Source organism: Mauremys reevesii, linkage group 2 (assembly GCF_016161935.1).
Source record: "Mauremys reevesii isolate NIE-2019 linkage group 2, ASM1616193v1, whole genome shotgun sequence".
NCBI classification, from domain to species: Eukaryota; Metazoa; Chordata; order Testudines; family Geoemydidae; genus Mauremys; species Mauremys reevesii.
In genome coordinates, this window is record NC_052624.1 from 159,440,694 (window position 1) to 159,460,203 (window position 19,510).

Below are 19,510 nucleotides of genomic sequence, written 5' to 3' on the forward strand. Positions count from 1 at the left end.
GCAATTTAGATAAATTAGTTTAATCCAGTGCCTGTAAAACACTAGACACACACTCCTCCAGGATAAGATAATCGCAGTGGCTTGTCTCTCAATATATGTTCTGCTACAAGTCTCTTCTTCCCACTCACAGGTTTCTTACAGATTATACTCTCCATTATTAGTAGTGTTGAGGGCAAATGTAACAGCTTCATAAAAATCCTTAGTCTAGATAAAGAGAGCCAGTCAAGACTTTTAATCTTCTTCAGCTATATATCATACATCATATTGGATTATTTAAACTAAGTGCATTAGGCTACTACAGAATTACATTGCAAATATTTTAGTGTTCTGCACAGCAACAGTCCATCTCAGCAGGGCCCAGGAATTGGTTGGTTCTAGGGAAGTCAAGCATTGCTTTATACTACAAAGGTCAGACAAGCATTGTTTAAGATTTCCCTAGTGGATAAGGAACCCCCACCCCCAAAATAAACTTGCTTAGAGCTCCATGGTCACTGAGAATAAATATTAAATAGTCCATTATGCATGTCTATACAAGAAAAATAAATACCTGCAAACTGACTTTATAAATTAACTTCCTACAGCTGAATTCCACTGAGTGCAAAACTAATGCTGGTGTATTGGGTTCTTAAGTAAAAGTGTAAGCTTACAAAGATGCACTGTTCTACTCTGACTTGATTTCTCATAAGACACTTTATACAGTTACACTATCCAGCCTATTAAAAACCAAGACAAGTTACACAGCCCCCTCTGAAAGGGTGGGGGTGGTGGAGGAGGAATAAGTATTGCCTCAAATACTGTGATCCAGTTGTACCCAACAGACCAGGCTGCTTAGTTACATCCTTCACTGACTGAAAAGAGCAGCAAAGTAACTTACATTAGCACATTTAAATGACATGGAAAGCTAGCTTGGTATAAATTGGCAAATCTCCCTTTGTGCTAACACTTCAATAATAGGATCTGCCCAGGGCTGGATTTTTGGATATTTGCAAGATGCCTTGAGCTATATATTAAACCTGTAACTCACTTCTGATCTTAAGGCTAAAGAGTGTGTTCCTGTACAGCATACTACTGTAAGTACCAATGAGGGAAATAGAAAAGTGGAAGCTGAGGGTTAAGCTGGAGCTCTCGCTGAGTGTTCTACTCTTTGCCTTGAAGTCAAGGCCCCTGTTTGACCAGAAGTAGTTTTGCTGTGAAACTATCAAAAGCTGTTGCAGAGCACACAGCCAGCAACACTGAATCCTGCTACATGTAATCACACAGAGCAGTCAGTCACAAACATACTTTCTGGGGGATTTTGAAGTGGTTGCCTACACCAACAGATCTGACATGTTCAGCTAAGAAGGGAGCCCAGCTGGGGGTGGTTGGAGGCCTAAGTGCCCATTGTTGAACTCAATGTAGCATTAAAAACCTGAACCCATTCATTTACCCAAAAAAAAGCCCCAAAGCATGTCTCAGATAACACACTACATGGGATAATCACCTCCGAGGCACAATCTAAACATCAGGTAGGCTTCTGGCTGTCCCTGAAGCTGCAAATGCCACCGAAGGTTAATAGTTCTTTAGGGTGCAGCAGCGACTGCTTCAGCAGCTGACAGCAATTGGAGTGGTGGTGGTAGCCAAACGCTTGCGGAGGTGGTTGGCAAAGTCTACCTGGGTCTGGGAGAGTACTTGGTTGATTATCGTCTTAGGCAGCCAGCCCTGAAAAAGAAGAGAGCAGGAGTGTGTTAAAGTGGAGGTATTTCCTGGGCCTAAGGAGTAGGGGGTTGGAGGGAGTCAGTCAGTCTTGCACTTTAGGTTGCAATGAGATTGGCAAGTGGGTTTGGATGAAACATGAACCACTCCTTTCTGGTTGGAAAGAGCTGGAATTTCCAGTGAAGATGAAATGGTTTTCACCTGACCCACAGTGGGAATTACTTGAGTCAGGAGAATTTCATTTCAAGAAGTTAAACAACTGCTCATAATTTCTTAAGCTTAGACAATGTCCAACCACCCACTTCCTAAGGAGTCTGCCTGAGAGGACTCATTTATACTGTTTGAATGCAGTTCACCGTGTGCACTTACCTTTAGGTCAATGCTGAGTAGCCAAGTTAACTTGGTCTGCGAAGGATTTTCAGCCAGTGGACGGAGAACCATACAGGTAGGACCATTCTCAGCTCTGGAGAAGGGCAGGAAGACATTGCATTAGGAAACCAGGGACAATGATTTACCATCCAAATGTGTGTCTCTTCTGTAGTCAGTTTTAAAGGCAGTACCTCACCTCTCAGGCCAAGAGGTGCTGCATACACTACTCTCAGGCTGGAGTTTGCTACAGAGCACCAGAAGATGCTTCTGGGGAGAGGCTGCAGCATGCTCCCAGCAGCCAGAAATTACCCATGGCACAGTCACTGCTACCCAGGTAGTGGCTTTGTTCCAGTGGGACTTGGCGAGTAGTCTTCCTGCTGATTTAAGTCTCTCTAGCCCTTGACCCCAATTTTTTTTTTAAATTCAGGTTAAATAAAGGATTTTGAAGAGTAGATCTGCTTAACGGAGATGTAAAATCAGTATTGCAATGAGTGCATGTGCCAAGCCTGGCTGCTAGGCTGAGAGGGGATGGACTAGTTGCTGCTACCACCATGCTACTCACTAGTGAGGGGGTGCAGTCCATGCTCCTTCATGGAGTTAGTAGAGTGTAGAAATAAGGGTGCATTTACTAGACACCTGGTGGGAGAGGAGGGAGGGACAGTACCAGTCAAAAGGTGGGGAAGGGAAGTTTAGAGTCCTGCCTATTTTACACATTTGAATCTTTCTTGGTAATGGGAATGAGATACCAGATCAATTCCCTGCCATGGTGGCACCTCCATCTCTGCTGCTGAAGACTGAAATGCTGTAGGGCTTTGAGCTTAGTAAGGGACATCTAGGTGAAATTTAATGGCACGTACTATGCTGGAGGTCAGACTAGATGATCTAATAGTCACTTCTGGCTTTAAACTCCACAAAGTGAAGAGCCTCCTGTTCCATGGCATTTAAGGCTAGGAGGTCCCAGGAGATGGTCTGTGGTACATAGGAGAGCAGGCTAGAGCACCATCTAGATACCGGTACAGTAGAACCCCCTTTAGCTGGCTTAAGTGGGATTAACCAGAGAATGGGAAAATAAAGGGCTGGCTAGTGGCCATAGGAGAGATCGCTAGCTTCTCCCCCTTGAATCCTGGTTGTTAGGTGAATGCCAAGAGCCAGTTAAGGGAGAAACAGGCTATTACAGACTACATGATTTCAGTCCTTGGGGAGAAATTGAGGTATAACAGCTCAAGCAAACTTGAAATGTATAAAATAGGCAGGACTCCAAACTTTAACATACTACCATTGTTACAGCCCTCCTCCCACACCAGGCTGGTAAGAGGAGGCTCTGTATGTCAGTAGCTCCCAGAGCTGGCAGACGTACATGTGCTAGCTCCACTTGAGCTGTTACTTCCAAATAGCAGCAAGGCCATGGCCTCTTGGGTTAGCCACCCCCCTACAATCCCACCCGACCCCCAGCTCTGGACTCAGGCAGCTGCAGCCACACTGCTGTGTGCACCTGAGCTGGGAATGGCACGTCCCTTTCCTGGCTGTCCAACTACTACTGCTTTGGCTCAAGGGTTGTAAAGCAAGATAACAGCTGGAGGGCTCCCTACCTTATAAATCCCTTCTGTTCTGGCATCGCGCCATAGCTTGTGGCCATCCCTGCCAGGACACACGTAGAACCCCGTCTTCTAGAACACCGCACACTGACAAAGTCCCGTGGTCCCACCACATTGCCAGGCGTGGCTGCAGCAGTCTCGTGGGTGATCACAGTGTCTTTCCCAATCTTCTGGAGAATCTGGACAGTGACAGTTACACAACGTTAAGCAAAGCCAGCATCACATGGCTGGTTACACAACCGTTCCATTTACTAGTCTGTGGGTTGTGGTGTGTGTCTCTCAGTTACTGTGTCTATGCCACACTTACCTCTAGGGCTCCCTGTACTAGGAATCTTGCAAGGCATTTAATAAAGTTCTGTGTCTTCCTCCCCCCAGCCCCAGACTGCTGTGTCTACCTCATTGGCTGCGTAGTCCCATGACACCGAGGGGGGGCTGTGTTACAGATAGGGAAATGGATTTCGGTATTCGGCAGTAACGTACACGGTGCTTTAGGAGCAGGCTGTGCTGTGTGGGAGAATGTCTAACCTAGTGTGAGATATGGCTATCAGTCAGGCGGCAGGCCAGCACTGTTACCACTTCAGTGTATAAACTACACCCACCCACTTGGGATAGGATTCCGTAACCTCCACCTGGAAACACAGGCTGCTGAGATAAAGAAATGGACTTCTGCCCTTTGCAGACACCTTGTGGCGATTGCCAAACAAGGTCCATATCAGCTGCAAAGCAGGGCCAAGATAACGGCCGAAGCTTGGAGCTGGCACTCAAAGGCTGGAATGCCCTTCGGCCCAGTTGTATTTACCCCTTTGGGCAACATTAGATGTTTCTCTCTTTAAAATATATAGTAGAAAAACCCTTTATTTTACTGCTTAAGCACATGCTTTGCTGAAGAGGGGCCTTTATGATTAAGTCCTTGGCTGAATTGGGGCCAAAGCAAGCAGTCCTCCCTCTTTGGAGGACAAATGCAGTTGAGTCTCTCACCTTGATTTCCTTGATGGTTGGATTCCAATCTCCCATCTGCTCCATTCTTTCCACCAACTCATCATACACAGAGTTCAAGGGCTGGTCCACAACCACCTCTAGCCGGAATACCTTCCCAACGTCTGGGAGCATCTTGCTCAGCACTTTGTCCCCATTGCCCTAAAGAAGTCAGAAAGCCCTGAAGAGTTAGTATTCCCAGTAGGTTCAGTTAAGAAAGGACAAGTTAGAAACCACCACAAGTCAGAAATCCTACCGCTATGGTCTCGGTTTTCCAGCCAGCCTGGTCCCCGAGGATGCTGAGCGATTTCTGAAGGGCTTCCTCTCCCTGTTTAATGTAGGACACCTCCACTTCACTGAAGGGCTTCTCCTCCAACCTGGAGCCTGAAAGGGGTTGGAGTAGAGGGTTTTACTGGAGCATTTATGCAGTGCTGTTTGCAGCTCTATCCTCTCAATGAATCACCATTGCAGTGCATAGGACAGAATAACTTAGCTGAACTAAGTAATCTTTCCAGTCCAGCACCAGTGCGGGTGGGCTTAGGAGTGATGCTGGTTTCCTGCTATCTTTCTGTATTTATATTTTGCAGAATAGGCTGTGCATTTCTAGATGCATCAGCAGGTCTGAGTCTGTATCAGCTGCAGCCTCATAAAGGACTTGGGCCCCAATCCTGCTCCCACTGGAGGCAGGTCCAAGACTATCAGGCTTGAATGGTGCAGGATCACCCACTTTGCTTGTCACTGGACATTTGGCAGACTATGGTACTTACTGAGTAAGGAGCTCCTCCTGCGAACTTGGTTGATCCATTTACCGGGGCCAGGGCCAGCAAAGGCGAGTTTATTCAGTTCCTGGCTGATGGCAACAGCCGCCTGCCTTCTCAAGCCTTGAAATGAGAGGGTAACATTGAAATGAAAAGAGCTAGGAACTTCACAGTTTACTTTTCATCCTTCACTATTTGTGACCCTGCCTGAAGATAAAGCTGTTCCTGTTCAATTTCCTCCCATCAGGCCCATGCTGATTTTTCTTTTAATTTTATTTACCTTCCATCATCACCGGCTGTGTCAGTACATCTACAGAAACAGGGTTTATCATCATCCACACACGGTTGAAGCAGCAGCATGTGTATACAGCAGCTACCTTTGGTTTGCTTTGGATTTCTGCAAGAGTGGTGCTCTTTAAAAAAAATCCATTTAGGCCCTTCCCCAACAGAGTAACAATTGTATTTGGAGACCATATGTGGAGCCTAGGATGTGCAAAACACGGGGAATGGGGACTAGCCACATCCCGGAGGCGGCTTAGAATCCAGCAGTTCACAATATCGGAAAATTCACCTTACACTGAGACTAGAAGCTGTTTTAGAAACTCTGCCTGTGCTCCTACTTTTCCAATTATACAGCATGCTGGGATTGGAGAGCTGTGCACGCCAGTATGTGCAACACCACACCAAGCAGAAGGGAGGCAGACTTCTTCCAAACCTGCAGAATGATTTTTGCCAAAGAAATGGTCTTTGGCATAAACCTGGTGCGATGTGTAATCTAGACCTCAACCTGATCCCTAGTCCAACAGAAACTGAGGCAGCCAGAAGCCAAGAAAAGTCTGTTGGAAGTTTCTCCTGCTCTCTCTCTACAGCAGTTTGGAAAAGAGGGCAGATTCCTAGCAATTGGGGTGGATAATCTAAGTCCTTTCCATGTGAGCTCTTCAAGGCAGGAAGCATGTTTTATCTGTACATAGGTACATTTATGGCACTATAAACAACAACCTCCCTGGAAACAGACTGTTCTGCGTTCAGAAACAGGCATACCCTTCCCCCTGTCGAGCTAGAAAGAGTCTCCTGACAGCAAAAAGAGGAGAGGCGAATAGATTTTAAGGCCAGCTGGGACCACTGGGGACATGGGACAGACCTTTAACTCCAAGGGAAGGGTGACAATTTACACCAGCTGAGGGTCTGAGCTGCGTAACACACAGCAGAGAATTCCCCCAGTGATCCCTGCTGGCAAGCAGGGCATAGAGCAGGGGTGCCTCTCGTTGCCCAGTGCTTGGGGCAAACAGGGGTCGCAGACAGAGTATCCGTACTAGAAATAATCACCACTGCTAAGGAGCAGGAAATGAGGCACTTTGAATCTGACAGTCAAATCCACAGCAATGGGGCCTTCAAGCCAGCCAGCCCCCTCCCAGCCCAGCTCCTGAGGCAGCTGCTGTCCCAGTGACAGCTGCACATCCCCCTCACCAGTCATGTTGCGCAGATGCCTGTAGGAGATCCCAGCACACAGTTTGAAAGTTGCTGGCAGCATTTTTCTTTTCTGGTCTCAGCTCAGGCTTCCAGTGTCAGTGTCTCCGGGGCTGCCTCTGCTGGACTAGCGTTTCTCTGCTGCAGCTCTCCCCCCTCGCAGCCTTAAATACTCCAGCTGAAGGATGCTAGTTAGTCAGCAGAGAGATAAGACAAGACATCACTTACTCAGGCCTGCTGGGGGCCAAGGCCAAACCCTTCTCATGCATCTGTCATGTGGGCAGCGTTACAAGAGGCAAAGCTGATTAAGGGAACAAGCCTATCCTCCCTTGGCTACATTAACCCTCTGCAGCCAACCAGACGCTCTCTCTCTCCAGAGCGACGTCTGAGCACAGTTAGCCGGACCTAGTCCCAAAGCAAAGGCCGCCAGCAGGCCAGTGCTTGGAGTTCTTAATGAACCATAATACCGATTCCCAGGCCCATAGCCTAGTGCCACCCGAATGCAGGTGTCCAGCACACGCTGAGAGTGGCCATCTCCCATGGAGGGATCAAACAGTGCGGTGATAGTTAGACATGGTCACCATGGCTTAGACACTGCCGTTCGCCCTGGGCAGGGGTTGTTTTTCTCCCCCATGATTGGACAGCCAGGCCCCAGAGACTGCCGTCCATTGCCCTGATCAGTGCAGCAGGTCGCAAGGAAGGGCACAGGATGGCTCCCGGGGTCGGCAATGGAAGCTGCCTTCACCTAGGCCAGGGTTCCCGTTTGGAGAGTTGCTCACAGGCACTGGCTGGCTATTGGGAGTGCCAGGCTAGGGTAACTGAATGGAGCACCGGCGCTTTAAGGAACGAGTGGCATGGATTTGCAAACACAGATCTAGTTGTAACAGGCAGGGCTGGTTGACTGTCCTTTAACTTAGAAAACATGATCTTTAAAAAAAGGGGGGGGGGGAGAGACGCAGCCTCAGGAAGCCAATGGAGTCACTATCCTTGGGCAGAGCATTAGGAAAATAGAGACCCTGCGCGCTGCTCGTCCTCGGGCCAGCCGCGTGCATCACTTACAAGGGGCATATCACATGATGAGGGCTGTTCTGGCAGCACAGCCGCTGGGGATTCAGTCTGGATGCTGGGCGTGAAAGGATTCAGCCCCTGGAGCGGTAGCAGGAGCAGACCTGGCTGAGGAAAGATGCTGCTGGGGGGCTGTATAGGCAGCAGTCCCACCTGTGTGAGCGAGGATGGGGGCAAGTAGATTGGAACTATGTTGTGGGGGCTACACAGGCATCTCTGAGCACAGGGCCACCCCATTATGTACATCCCTGCACCCTCAGAAGCCCCTCCCCCCCTCCCCAGTGCCTTGAGTGGTCTTCTGAACTCAGCCGCCCCCAGAGCCTCCTGGGAGTGAACAGAACCATTGGCTTTGGGAGAGGGGAACCCATCGCTCCCTCCATCCCTTAGGCGCGTCACTGACCAAACCTGGCCCTGGGGGTGTCAGCATGCCCCCATCTGAAACTGGTTGGGATGGAAGGCAGGAATCTACACAGCCACCTAATACAGCTTCCTTACACCACGAGCGTTAGGGACAGCTCTCTCCCCCACCCCTACCCCAGGAGCCTGGGCCCATGCTGGCTAGCTGCTGGAACCTTCGAGCATGCGCTTCGCCCAGCAGAGCAACGGGCGTTCTCCCGGCACATTGGTGTGCGGGGGAGAGGAGGACACAATCTGCCCCTCGAGACGGAGAAGACTGTCTGGCTCCCAGCTCATCCACTCCACAGGGCACTGTGCAGCATTCGAACCCTACAGGACATGTACTAACTGAAGCAACCTTAATGAATAGCAGTAGCACTTGGCTTTTATGTGCCCTTTCATCCATAGAGCTCAAAGAGAGGTGGTCAGTACCATCATCCCATTTTACAGAGGGGGAAACTGAGGCACACAGAGGGACATGCTCAATAATCCAATTGCTGGGAGATGAATCACTGAGGGTGATTAACCGTGGGAACACTTTGCCAAGGGGTGTGGTGGATTCTCCATTCCTGACCATAGAGATCTGCTCTAGGGATGATTTTGGGGAGGGTCTCCAGCCTGTGTTACACTGGAGGCCTAACTAGCTGATCCCAGCGGTCCCTTCTGGCCTGGGAATCTCTGAATGTACCAGGTTACCTGGCAGGGCAGGGGACAGAGCCCAGGTCTCCCCAGAGGCACTGCTCTGCAGTGCAGTACAGATCCAGTCATCCGAGGCAAGGGGAAGTCCCCCTACACTGAGGTTTTCAAAAAGCCTGTATTCGCCGGGCCAACATCTCCTTCAGAGGTTGGATTATCTCCCAGCAGGGTGGGCAAACTGACAGTGAAACGATAACACTCAAGGATGGGATGACATTTCCCAGATGAGTTACAGCCAGAGAGACAAAGGCTCAGAAGAGCCAGTGAATCACCAGCTGCTTCCTTTGACGTCAGCGTTCGTACCCTTGTGCGGGGAGCCTGACCTTCCACTTGATGTTGCTGCAAGAACGGAGGAGGCATGAGGGCAGCCCCCTCTGCGCCATTAACCCCACAGTCCGGCCTCAAAGCCAATATACAGGGGCCGGGGGGGGGGCCGTGGCCAGGGCACCGGGCTGGGACTCAGGAAAACTGGGCTCTGTTCCCCAGACCTGCCGGGCAACTCTCCCATTTTCCCTCCGACCCTTTGTCTTGCGAGCTCTTTGAGGCAGGGACTGTCCCCAGTTATGATCCCGAGCAGCACCCAACATGGGGTTCCAGCCTCTCCGTGCTACCATAATACAAACAACTGCTACTACTGAGAGCAAGAAGATGTGCGTCATCTGCCAGCAGCCTCCAGTTCCTCGACCCGACACAGCTTGAGCTGCTGGGCCGTAACAGGTTCCAGCCAGGGCAGCATCCCAGCTTGGAAGCCTGCAGCTGGCCCAGGCATGAGCGTAGGTCTCGGGCAAGGGTAAAGTCAGGTGCCAGTTCCACACATGGGAAACGTTTCTCTCTGGCAGATCAATTTAAAAACCAAGCAGCTGCTGTGGGGCGCTGCTCGGGCCGTGGAATGGGCTCAGGGGAGATGGGCAAGCAGGCAGGTGAATTTCAGACACAGCCATGGGGCTATCATGTCACCAATTCACCCACCCCTCCCAGCAGGGTGTGTGACTAGCTACTTTACCTCCACCCCTGTCCTCACCCTGGCTAGCGCATGCACTTCCCCCTCTCTAAATCATGCTGTGATTGTGTGCCTGAAGGCCACTGCATAGAAACAAACAAACAGCCTTTTCTGTCATGCTAGATAAGAGATATCGAGCATTTAAGTGAGTAATAAAATCAATTAGCTAGAGCTGCCTGGTAGGATTAGGATAAAGTGTTTTAATACTGACAGATAAACTATCAGTCCTGGCTGCAAATTACACAACAGACGACAACTGAAGCACAGCCTGGAGCTGGCTCTCCTCACAACACGGGTCGATTACAGTCCCCCGCCACGCTCGGCTCCAATCGAACATCTCTGAGCAAAAAGGTTTGGGGTGAAAAGTGGCTTTTCAAACAATAGGGAGATTTCTGTACGTTTTCCACTCCCCCTCTCCCGCATACAGAGAAAAGGGCTTTTTTCTCTTTCAAAGCGTTTGCACAGAAAAAAGACTCACCATGTTGTGATGCAGCCACAGAGCAGAAAGGTTCCAGATCTGAGCACGACAGAGATCTATACGTACAGTGACCAGATAAAGTCAGCAACAGTCCCTGGAAGGAAAAACCAGTATGTAAGAAGGTCACATTTCACTCAGGAAGATTTTTCCCCCCATCCCAAATATCAAAGACTCACCTCAGACGTATTGCTTGGCTGGTTCTTTGTTTTGTTTCGTGCGGGTAGAAACATGCAGGGGGGAAGTGCAATTTTTTGGTGAAAATTAAGACTTTTTTTAAATTAAAAAAGAAAGTTTCCAGCCAGCTCTTTTAGTGCCAGCTCTTTGCTGGAATTCACAGCTCAGCTGACAACACAGGCACGGGAGCAAAAGCTGGAATGACGGGATGAATCCCTCGATTAATTGCCCTGTTCTGTTCAGTCCCTCTGATACATCTGGCACCTGCCACTGTCAGAAGACAGGACCCTGGGCTAGATGGACCTTTGGTCTGACCCAGTAGGGCCGCTCTTATGTTCTCTGCCATTTGCAGGAGTTTGAAAGATTTTCCAACAGAACCAGGATGACAAGGCCCATGCCAGGTGTCTATCTGGCACGGTGGTAGGCGCCCACCACCATGCCAGACACCTCCCAAGCAGCCCTGAGTTCAGTCTGGCAGCCCCTAGCAGCCTGGGCAGCGTAGCCCCAGTTGACCGAGGAGGAATGGATGCACACGCTACCCCCAAGCTGGACTAGAGACGGCACTCAGCTTAGACCAGCTCTCCCAACGCCTCCCCCTACGGGGATCAAGCCCATCCCTTGTGGTGGCCACAACAGAGGCTAGTCTAGCCTAAGAGAAGCTGAACCAGACCCCTGAGTGCAGCTCCGCATGCTGACCAGCACTGGCTGGCAGCACCCCCTCTCCAGAGTTAGCTTGCAGGTGGCCAATGCTGCTACCGACCCTGCCTCACCTCCTCCCAGAGCAGACAGATCAAATTCAGTTACTTTAACTCTGGCAAAAACCATCCAACACCCAGCTCCAGCTGTACTGGGGAAAGCCAGTGTGTGAGAGCGTGCCTCCAGACACGGGGCTGCCCACCACTGACCTGGAAATAGATGCCAGTAGAGAACACCCCCTCCCTCACCCCCAGAGCATGGTTCTCTTAGCATGGCTGGTCTGGTTTACTCGGTTGGCAACAGGGTTTGTTTTGCAGCCACACATGTTGGTCCCAGTACTGCACTCTGCCCCACCCCAGCCACTCCACTGGCTGTTGTGCACCTGGACAGCTCTATCTGCAAGCCCCAGGGACAGTGCCGTCGGCTCTGCATCGGTGGGACAGCCAGCTGGCCGCCCGCATTGTGGCTGGTGGATAAAGAGTCTAAATGCAATTGTTCGCGTAGCATCTTTCACAAGAACCACGTCCCCAGAACTCCGGAGCTGGATGCAGAGCCACAGATAAACAGCAGCAGAGGGACAGAAAGTCTAGGCATGGCCAGGGGAACAGCAGTGTTTGCAGGGGAGAGTCTCTCCACGTGCATAGGGACAGGGAGCAGATCGCTGTGACAATGGGTAATGAGGAACCATCCCAGACAGGGGAACCCTGAACCCGTCAAGCTTCATCTTCCCCAGAGGTGCTGGTCAGACTAGGTAGCCCAGAGCCCCTGTGGTTGTGCAGCCTGTACTTATCCACACCAAGCAGTCTCTCCCGAAGGCAAGGCCTCTGTCCAAGGACATGGTTTTGTTTTGAAAAGTGTCCAAAACCAAACCCACCCCCAAGAGCTCAGGGCAGAGCCACCTCTGCAGTTCCTGGTCCCAGACGCTAGTGTCAGTTGTAAGACCAGAAGGGATGGTGGGCTGGCCCCCTGCGTGACGTGCCAGAGTGCCTGCAGCAGAGGGATTGCGGAGACAGGGGCGCTGTCTGAATGGGAAAGGCCGTCTCACTGCACCAACAACCACCGATTTCAAATCGATGTTCTTGCCTCCCAAAGCGGAGTGAGCCTGGGTCTCGGAGGGGCAGGGTTTGGATTCCCGGAGCCCGAGGCTCCAGCCAGACCTTCTGGGTAGAGCAGTTGAGTCCCGGGAAGCTGACCGCAGTGACAGGTTCCATTTTACAAAAAGCAGCTCCAATGTGAACAATCCCACCATGGCGCCCCGGAGGCCCTTGCTGCAGCATGACCCGCTCGGCAAGGTCCTTTGTTTCTCCCAAGACTCTCCCGGGACAGGGGCAATTGCAACTTGAGGGGTTAAATGTGCTGGCTGGCTCCTCACACAAAGGCAGACTGGCCCTAGATGCCGGGGTGAAGCACCACAGCCCAGCTGGCAGGTGCTGGGAGAAATGCCACCCTAGAGACTAATTCAGAGCCAGGATGGAAAAGGCTGCCTGCAGCACAGCACTGAGCTGCCAGGTTTGTCTGGAGCCAGGACGTCAGGCTCTGAATCGGGGGAGCCTCGGGAAGGACAGGGGGCACCGATGTTAGAGGCCTGCATGCTCCTGGGAAGGGAAAGACGAGTGACCCAGGACAGGTTATTCACTCAGTATCATAACAGTGCCTGGCTCTGACACAGGAGGCAGGGCAGTGCTATGATCCCCCATGTACAGATGGGAGAGCTCAGTGACTTGCCCAGGGTCACACAGGAAACCTGTGGCAGAGAAGGACTAATAGACCAGGGTTACTGTAGGGGCAGTAATCACCTACCCCTTCTATTAGCCACTGGAGCCAAGAGGGTAGAGCGGGTTCCCCTAAAACTGAGCCGAGACCCGACAGGACTGAAGTAATCGGGTTTCAATCAGCTCCTGACACGCTGGTAAAGGCGGGATGCGAACTGACAAAGTGCTGAGGATCCAGCATCGGCCCCATGGAGCAGAGCAGGGGCTCACATGCTCGGCTCACAGCTGCAGGGGGATGCCGCGAGCCCAGCCCAAGCCCACCCTCACACAGAGCCGAGGGTTCTTTGGCTCGTTCGGTTTCCAGAGCAACAGGAACGGAGGCGATTTCCCCTGCTCTCCTCACCATTTGCAGGGAGCCTCTGAGCAGCCGGACCTTGGAGAGAGAGAGACAGAGACAGAGACAGAGACAGAGACAGACGCGGGAGGCAGGGCTGGCTGGCCAGAAGGTACTTATGACTGGAAGCACCAGATGCTCAATTGCTGCACCAAGGGAGAGGTAGGTGCTGGTGCCTAGAGCTGTCACACCGCCGTTGGGTCTAGGGGATGCAGCTGGTTTCCTCGGGACTCGCTCGGGGACGGGCAGTCGGACACCCAGTCTGGCTGTTATGCAGGGAAGGGGAGGCTGACATGTTCGTTACCGGGATTGTCTAGCAGAGGCTGACAGTTTGCTTTCGGCACGGAAAGGCTGGGATGTGCCAGGCTCCCAGCGTGAAAGGCCCGGAAAGGACTGTCTGGAACAGACTATTTCCCATCTCCCCTCCGGCTGTAGCCTTCAGCACGACTTTGCTTGTAGGCTCCGAGCTCTTTGGGGCCAGGCCGGTCTATACTCCATATCTGCCCCGGGCCAGCATGAGGGTGCCCAGCCTGGTGACCTCTACGTGCTACTGCACAGAGAGATGAAACCGCAGCAGCAACGTCCCGGAGGTTCCTGGCCTTCTCTCCTGCAGCTGGGAGCAGGAAGCTCAACAAGCTGCTGGGGTTGAGAAAAGGTCCATTTCCTATTAGAGACACTTACAAGTCTCTCGTTAATCTTGCTGACATTGCCTTTCCCACCAACCCCAGGCCCAGCTGCGCCCCAGAGCAGGGGCATGCGCAGGAGTCAAAACCAACAGCTTTTGGAGGGGCACGTTCTGTGCCCCCGCTGGGGCCCCCAGAGCTGGTCACTAACACTCTGGCTGTTTCCAAAGGAAGCCTCCCCACCCCCCAAGCATTTTACAATGCAGCTCACCCTCAGTCTTCACCACAGTGATGGACAATAGGGTCCCAGCAGGGCATTAGGATCAAGCTGGAGCACTGCACGCTGGGACCTGTAGTCTCCACAGGGCAGATGCAAGATTTTGCCCCATTACACGGTATGTAGGCGCTCCAGCCGTGGACCTCCTGTGCCAAGCACTGTATGAACAACAAAGAGCCAGTCCCTGCCCCAAAGAGCTCAAGTTTGGGCTGGTCCAAACAGGGTGGATATGGCAACATGCAGAAGTTGGGGGAGGGGGGGTCCAATCGGAAGGACACCCGCCTTTCCCTGGACACTTCAAATAGTTTGTTTTGGACAATTTTGCCTTGGAAACTTTTCAAAATGAAATATCCTATTTTTTCTGTCCAGAATAAACAAAAAAACGTTTCAAAACCTCTTTTCATGGGAGATTTCATCCACGTCGATACTGTTTTGCAAAAACAACTGGTTTAGTTGAAACTGCATTTTCTGGCTGAAAACTGTCTGGACACAACATTTTCAACCAGCCTCATTAAGAATCTTGCCTCTTAGACACAGGCCTCAAACGTATTTCAATAGTGCGTTCTGGGCCCTCAGCCCTGTACTAAACACAGATCATAAACAGCACCCCCTGCTGCCCAGACACTGACAACACCAGCAAAGATTAGGCCCTTCTCCTAAAGAAGGACGAGCTGTCTAGCTGCCCATGGGGGTCTGCAGCCCATGGGCAGCCCTGATTTAAGGGCTCTATACTTTGGTTCCCAAGTGAGCCCAGTGTCTGCAATCTACATCCCCTCCACACCCACGGCACACAATCCTCATGCACTTCCGGCTTCTGTGGCTAGTCTCACTGCTCAGCAGCCAGCAATGGCCCCGCAGGGAAAGAGGTCTGGCACCCAAACAAAAGCCAGGCACCCCACGGCAGAGCTCTGCCGCAGCCCGTACTGCTCCTGGGGCTCAGGTGGCAAGCAGCCATCTCAGGGAGATATGGGGCACCCTTCCCCAGGAACGCGGGGCCCAGCAGGGGCGGGTTGACTCTAGCCCTCCGCTGGAGAAATCTAGCCAGGTGGGGCTGCAAACACAGGCTCCCTTATGCACGGTGGAGGAAGGAATTTGGAAACAATGGGCCCCCAATTCCCATGTACACTGAGGCCACCTCACCCCACTCTCGCCCTGGCAAGGGGCAGAGACAATCTGCTCCCATGTTACAGCCCCTTTCCCGTGCCAGAGGGGCTGTGGTGAGCCTGCGAACCAGGCCTGGCACCTCTGAGCTTCCCAGGGCACGGAAGGCAACTCAGGCCTGTAATCCCCACACGCCATGCTGGGATGGCGGTGGAGGGATCCCAGCCCTGTCTCCCTCCAAGGCAGATATATCGAGCAGCCAGGGCCTTTTGCCATGTGTGCAGCCCTCGAATCCCAAGGTCCTGCCTGCTCCGCAGACACCGAGGATCGTGGGTCACTTCCCGAGGAGTCAGGGCTCCCCAGGGTCCTTGGCCAAGCTGTCCTCTCCCCAGCTGGCTGCGCAGCATGCGCTCTGGACATCCGGCTGCTACCTCCGCACTGGCTGCATGTCTAGAGGGCTCTCGCAGGAGATCCATTGAGAGAACAGGATCCTGGGCAGGGCTGGCTCCTCTCAGCTCAGCCTGGCACGGTGCAACCAGCCTGTTCTCTCAGACTCGGAGGTAGGGCCAGGCTAGTCACGGGGAGCCCAGAGCTGCTGCATTCTCTCTTTGCAGGTGCCTGGAAGTCCCTGCCCATGAAACCATGCTACCAACCAGACAGTGCTGAGAAGATGCCAGAATCCATTCCCCTAGGAAAGGCCTGGGTTACCATGAACCACACAGAGAGGCTGGGGAGCGGTCCCCAGCCCAACGAGAACACAACATGGTCTCCTTTGGCCCCGGAGCCGTCCCCGTGGGAGTCCCACACCATCATTGTGGTGGCTATCTTCTGCTGCGTGTGCCTGCTGCACTTATCCGCCTTCCTGTACACCATCTGCTTCCAGATCCAGGGCCACTCCAGGCCAGCCCCTCACCTTGCCAGCCCCGGTGTCTACGAGGAGAACGAGATTGCCACCTTCCAACCATCCCCTTCCGCCACCGACACGCCAGCCAGGGCCAACCCCTCCTGAGAGCAGCAAGAGGGTGAAGCCAAGACACCTCCGAGGCCAGCACTGCGGCTGGTGTAAGTCAGGGAAGCTGCTGATCTCAATGGAGCAAAACCGGTTTGCATCTGCTAGGGATCCAGTGGTTCACCGGCTGGAGCACATGGTTTAAGGGCCCAGCCACTGTTTGCACCAGTGTGACACAGAGGGGGTTAAATTGTGGCATCTAGCAGCCTACTGTGTCTTTGCTAGGGGACTGCAGCACCAGTCCTGGACACCGATGGCTGGTGATGCCGAAGGCTGGCAGCCCCAGACAGGCCAGCCCCGAGGGAGCTCTCCCCAGGCCCAGTGAGGTCTCAGCATGGTACAAAGGGCTGAGATCATTCAGCAGCCCGAACAGGGAGACCGTTCCACCTGCCCACGCCTGCTCCCCACCCTGCACCTGGTAACTGCTGGGGCCCCCTCTCCATAGGAGGCAGCACAAAAGCTGTGTAACCCCACAGACAGCATGGGGTGGAGCAGGCAGCTTGTGAAATCCCAGGGTAAAGCCATCCTGCAATCTTGGGGGAGCGAGTGCTGCTTAGCCTGTGGGCACAGCACAGGGCCCAGCCAGTACAGGACCTGGCTCGTGGGGCTGGCATCAGGCCTTTTCCCTGGAGAGCCCCAGTGCACAACGCTCCCCTCCATGAACACGGCACACGTGGTGAGCAGGACGGGCTTGTGCATGGGGTGCTGGGCGGGGACTCTGGAGACACAGGGTCAGGTCCCAGCTCTGTCACATGCTAACTGGGTTACTCTCTCTGGGCCCCTTCCCACAGCTGTGGATGGGGAGAAGGACCCTCCCTTGGTCTGGCTTGGCTGCTCAGGCTGTGAGCTCTTGGGCAAGGACCGTCCTTGCTACATAGAGTACCAAGGGGTCTTGAGTGCCACCAAAATGTAACCTGCAGGATGCAAACCCTGCACACCCGCTCCCTGCGGCAGCCTCCATCCCAGACCCAGCTGCAAGAACAGGAAGCTTTTTAAGTTGCAGTCACTACGGTGTTTTACCTTGTTCTCCAGGAGCTGGGGATCGAGTCTTCTCTCACACAAGCAGCTCTCTTTTCCCTCAGGCTCCAGTCAGGGACTTTTAGCCAGAGGGCAAAGGCAGGCAGCCTTCAGGAAAAGCCCCCTTGCAAGTGGACCTGGGAGCTTCCCCTTCCCACAGGAGCAAACAGAAGAGCTCAGTCCTCTCTGCCCCAGGGCCCCATTGGTGGTACCTGTGGGAGGAGGCTGGTGCTAATTGATCATTAGTGGGAAGGCAGCAACTTGCAGGTGTGAGGGGCTTTAGCAGACAGGGCTTTGGCTTCAGTCTGAAACCTATGCCAGGCTCCGATGCAGGTTGAGCCATGGACTAGCTCTCTGCAGGCCTGCCCCACCCACTCACCAAGGGTGGTCGGGGGCTTGGGCACAGCCATCTGGTTTCCCTCCCCATGCAGGCGCTGCCTGGGAGCCATGTGCTAATAGCGCATAGGGCGAGAGCACCTGGAGGGAGCAGACAGCTCCCAAGGGTGGGACAGCAAGGACCTGCCACCAGCCTACGCTGCAGCACAAAGCGGGGAGCTGCCAATGGCCCTGCAGCTGGGGAGGGGTGTGGAGATGCTAGAATCCAGCTCCCCCACCCCTCCAGGCAGCTGGGCCCCTTTGTCAGCTCCCGCTCCCCACCACAGAGCCTGCCACTGCCAGGAACAGACCTGTTGCCCCAGGCAGCACCCCGTCGGCCTGCTCCCACGGCAGGGGTGGGAACACTCCCCGGGGGCGCTTCCCTCGACTCCGCAGGCTGCAGGACTGGCCCCAGGGGGATGTAGGTGAGGGGGGGTCTGCACTATGGGGGCTTTCCTTTCCCTGGCTGGGCAAGCAGTGAGCAGAGTAACCCTCGGCCTGCGCTGGCCAACAATGGGGGAATGGCACAGTGCTCGAGGATGTCCCAGCCGGCCTACCGTGGCTGCAATGGGCACTGCTACCAAGGGAGGTGCTTGCTCTGCCCTTGCTGGTGCTGCTCCTGTCCAGTCGAGGGGGGGCCTGTCGTCAGCGTGGTCAGTTTGGGGGCCTCGAGAGCTGGGGGCAGGAGCACCAGTTCTGCAGAGGGCAGCTGGCTGTCGGGCTAGCCCACCGCAGAGGGTATCGGCAGAGCAAGGGGATGAAAGGGCCAGAGGAGAACCCGGGCCTGGTGCCTTGTTTCCTGCAGACCCAGTTGGGCTACAGCAGCAGCCCCTGTGCATTGCAGACACCTGGGTCCCCTGGCACGGGCCATGTTCACCAGAGCCCGTCTCCCTACCAGGGTCCTCCCCTGCTCTCCCAAGGCCTCGGGCCAGACTCTGAGGAGATCCCAGCTTGCGGCGTGCACCCCCCACGTTGGGTGCTGAGCTGAAAATCTGACCCTGAGCACACAGCCCTGCACTGCTTCCCCCTTGGGCCACCCAGTGGCCAAGAGAGCTCCCTGCAGCTCAGGGGTCTGTGATAATTCATTGAAAAAACAAAGCATAAAGCCGGGAGGGTTATTTCAAAGACCCTTTTACCTCTAATGGGCTACAGGGGATGCACTCAGGAACCGCAGGGAGGATGAAGAGGCTCAGGGCTTATGGGAATGATCTTATTTGGTGGGGAGTGAGGGGTTTCTAGGGCACACAGGGCCTGGCAGAGAACCAACAGTTTCTGCTTCTAGAGCGGCAGCATGGGCTGGTGCTTAGAGCACAGCAGTGGATTTGGTCACTGTGTCCCCAAGACACCTTAAGGAACATTCCCACTCTGTGCCTCAGTTTCCCCACATCTGTGAGCTAGATGATGGCACATACCTCTGTTAAATGCTTTGGGAGCCATTAAGGAGTGTTATCACTGCAGGAAAACATCCCTCGGAAGGAGCTCTCTCATTATTCAGAAGATTCTTATGTGTTGGTTAGCTCAGCACTAGGTTGGAAGCCTGCAGTCTCCCTTCCATGGAGCAGCACAGGACAGCCAGCCGGACCGGTGCAGCTGCTGCAGGTTATAGCCTCAATCCTGCAATTGTACCTGCCTGGGCTGGCC

The 19,510-nt window shown here is 53.4% G+C and overlaps 1 protein-coding gene across 1 annotated transcript; it reads right to left on the reverse strand.

Moving 5' to 3' along the window:
- Positions 1–209: 209 nt before the first annotated feature.
- Positions 210–17,711, reverse strand: STAR (steroidogenic acute regulatory protein). Its single transcript, XM_039522794.1, has 9 exons — positions 17,498–17,711; positions 10,492–10,585; positions 6,857–7,044; positions 5,399–5,512; positions 4,888–5,015; positions 4,635–4,793; positions 3,651–3,835; positions 2,062–2,155; positions 210–1,698 (listed from the first exon to the last, which is right to left on the reverse strand). Exons 3-9 carry the CDS (start codon positions 6,918–6,920, stop codon positions 1,582–1,584), a joined length of 861 nt encoding a protein of 286 aa, XP_039378728.1. The 5' UTR covers positions 6,921–7,044; positions 10,492–10,585; positions 17,498–17,711; the 3' UTR covers positions 210–1,581.
- Positions 17,712–19,510: the final 1,799 nt, after the last annotated feature.

What these genes read in the sequence shown, in the direction of transcription:
- STAR (XM_039522794.1), bottom strand. Translation starts at nt 6,920, where the DNA reads ATGCTGCCAGCAACTTTCAAACTGTGTGCTGGGATCTCCTACAGGCAT. An exon ending in GCATCTGCGCAACATGACTG is followed by an intron (nt 5,513 to 6,856) that starts GTGAGGGGGATG and finishes TCTCATTTCAAG; the next exon opens with GCTTGAGAAGGCAGGCGGCT. An exon ending in GGAAAACCGAGACCATAGCG is followed by an intron (nt 4,794 to 4,887) that starts GTAGGATTTCTG and finishes TGACTTCTTTAG; the next exon opens with GGCAATGGGGACAAAGTGCT.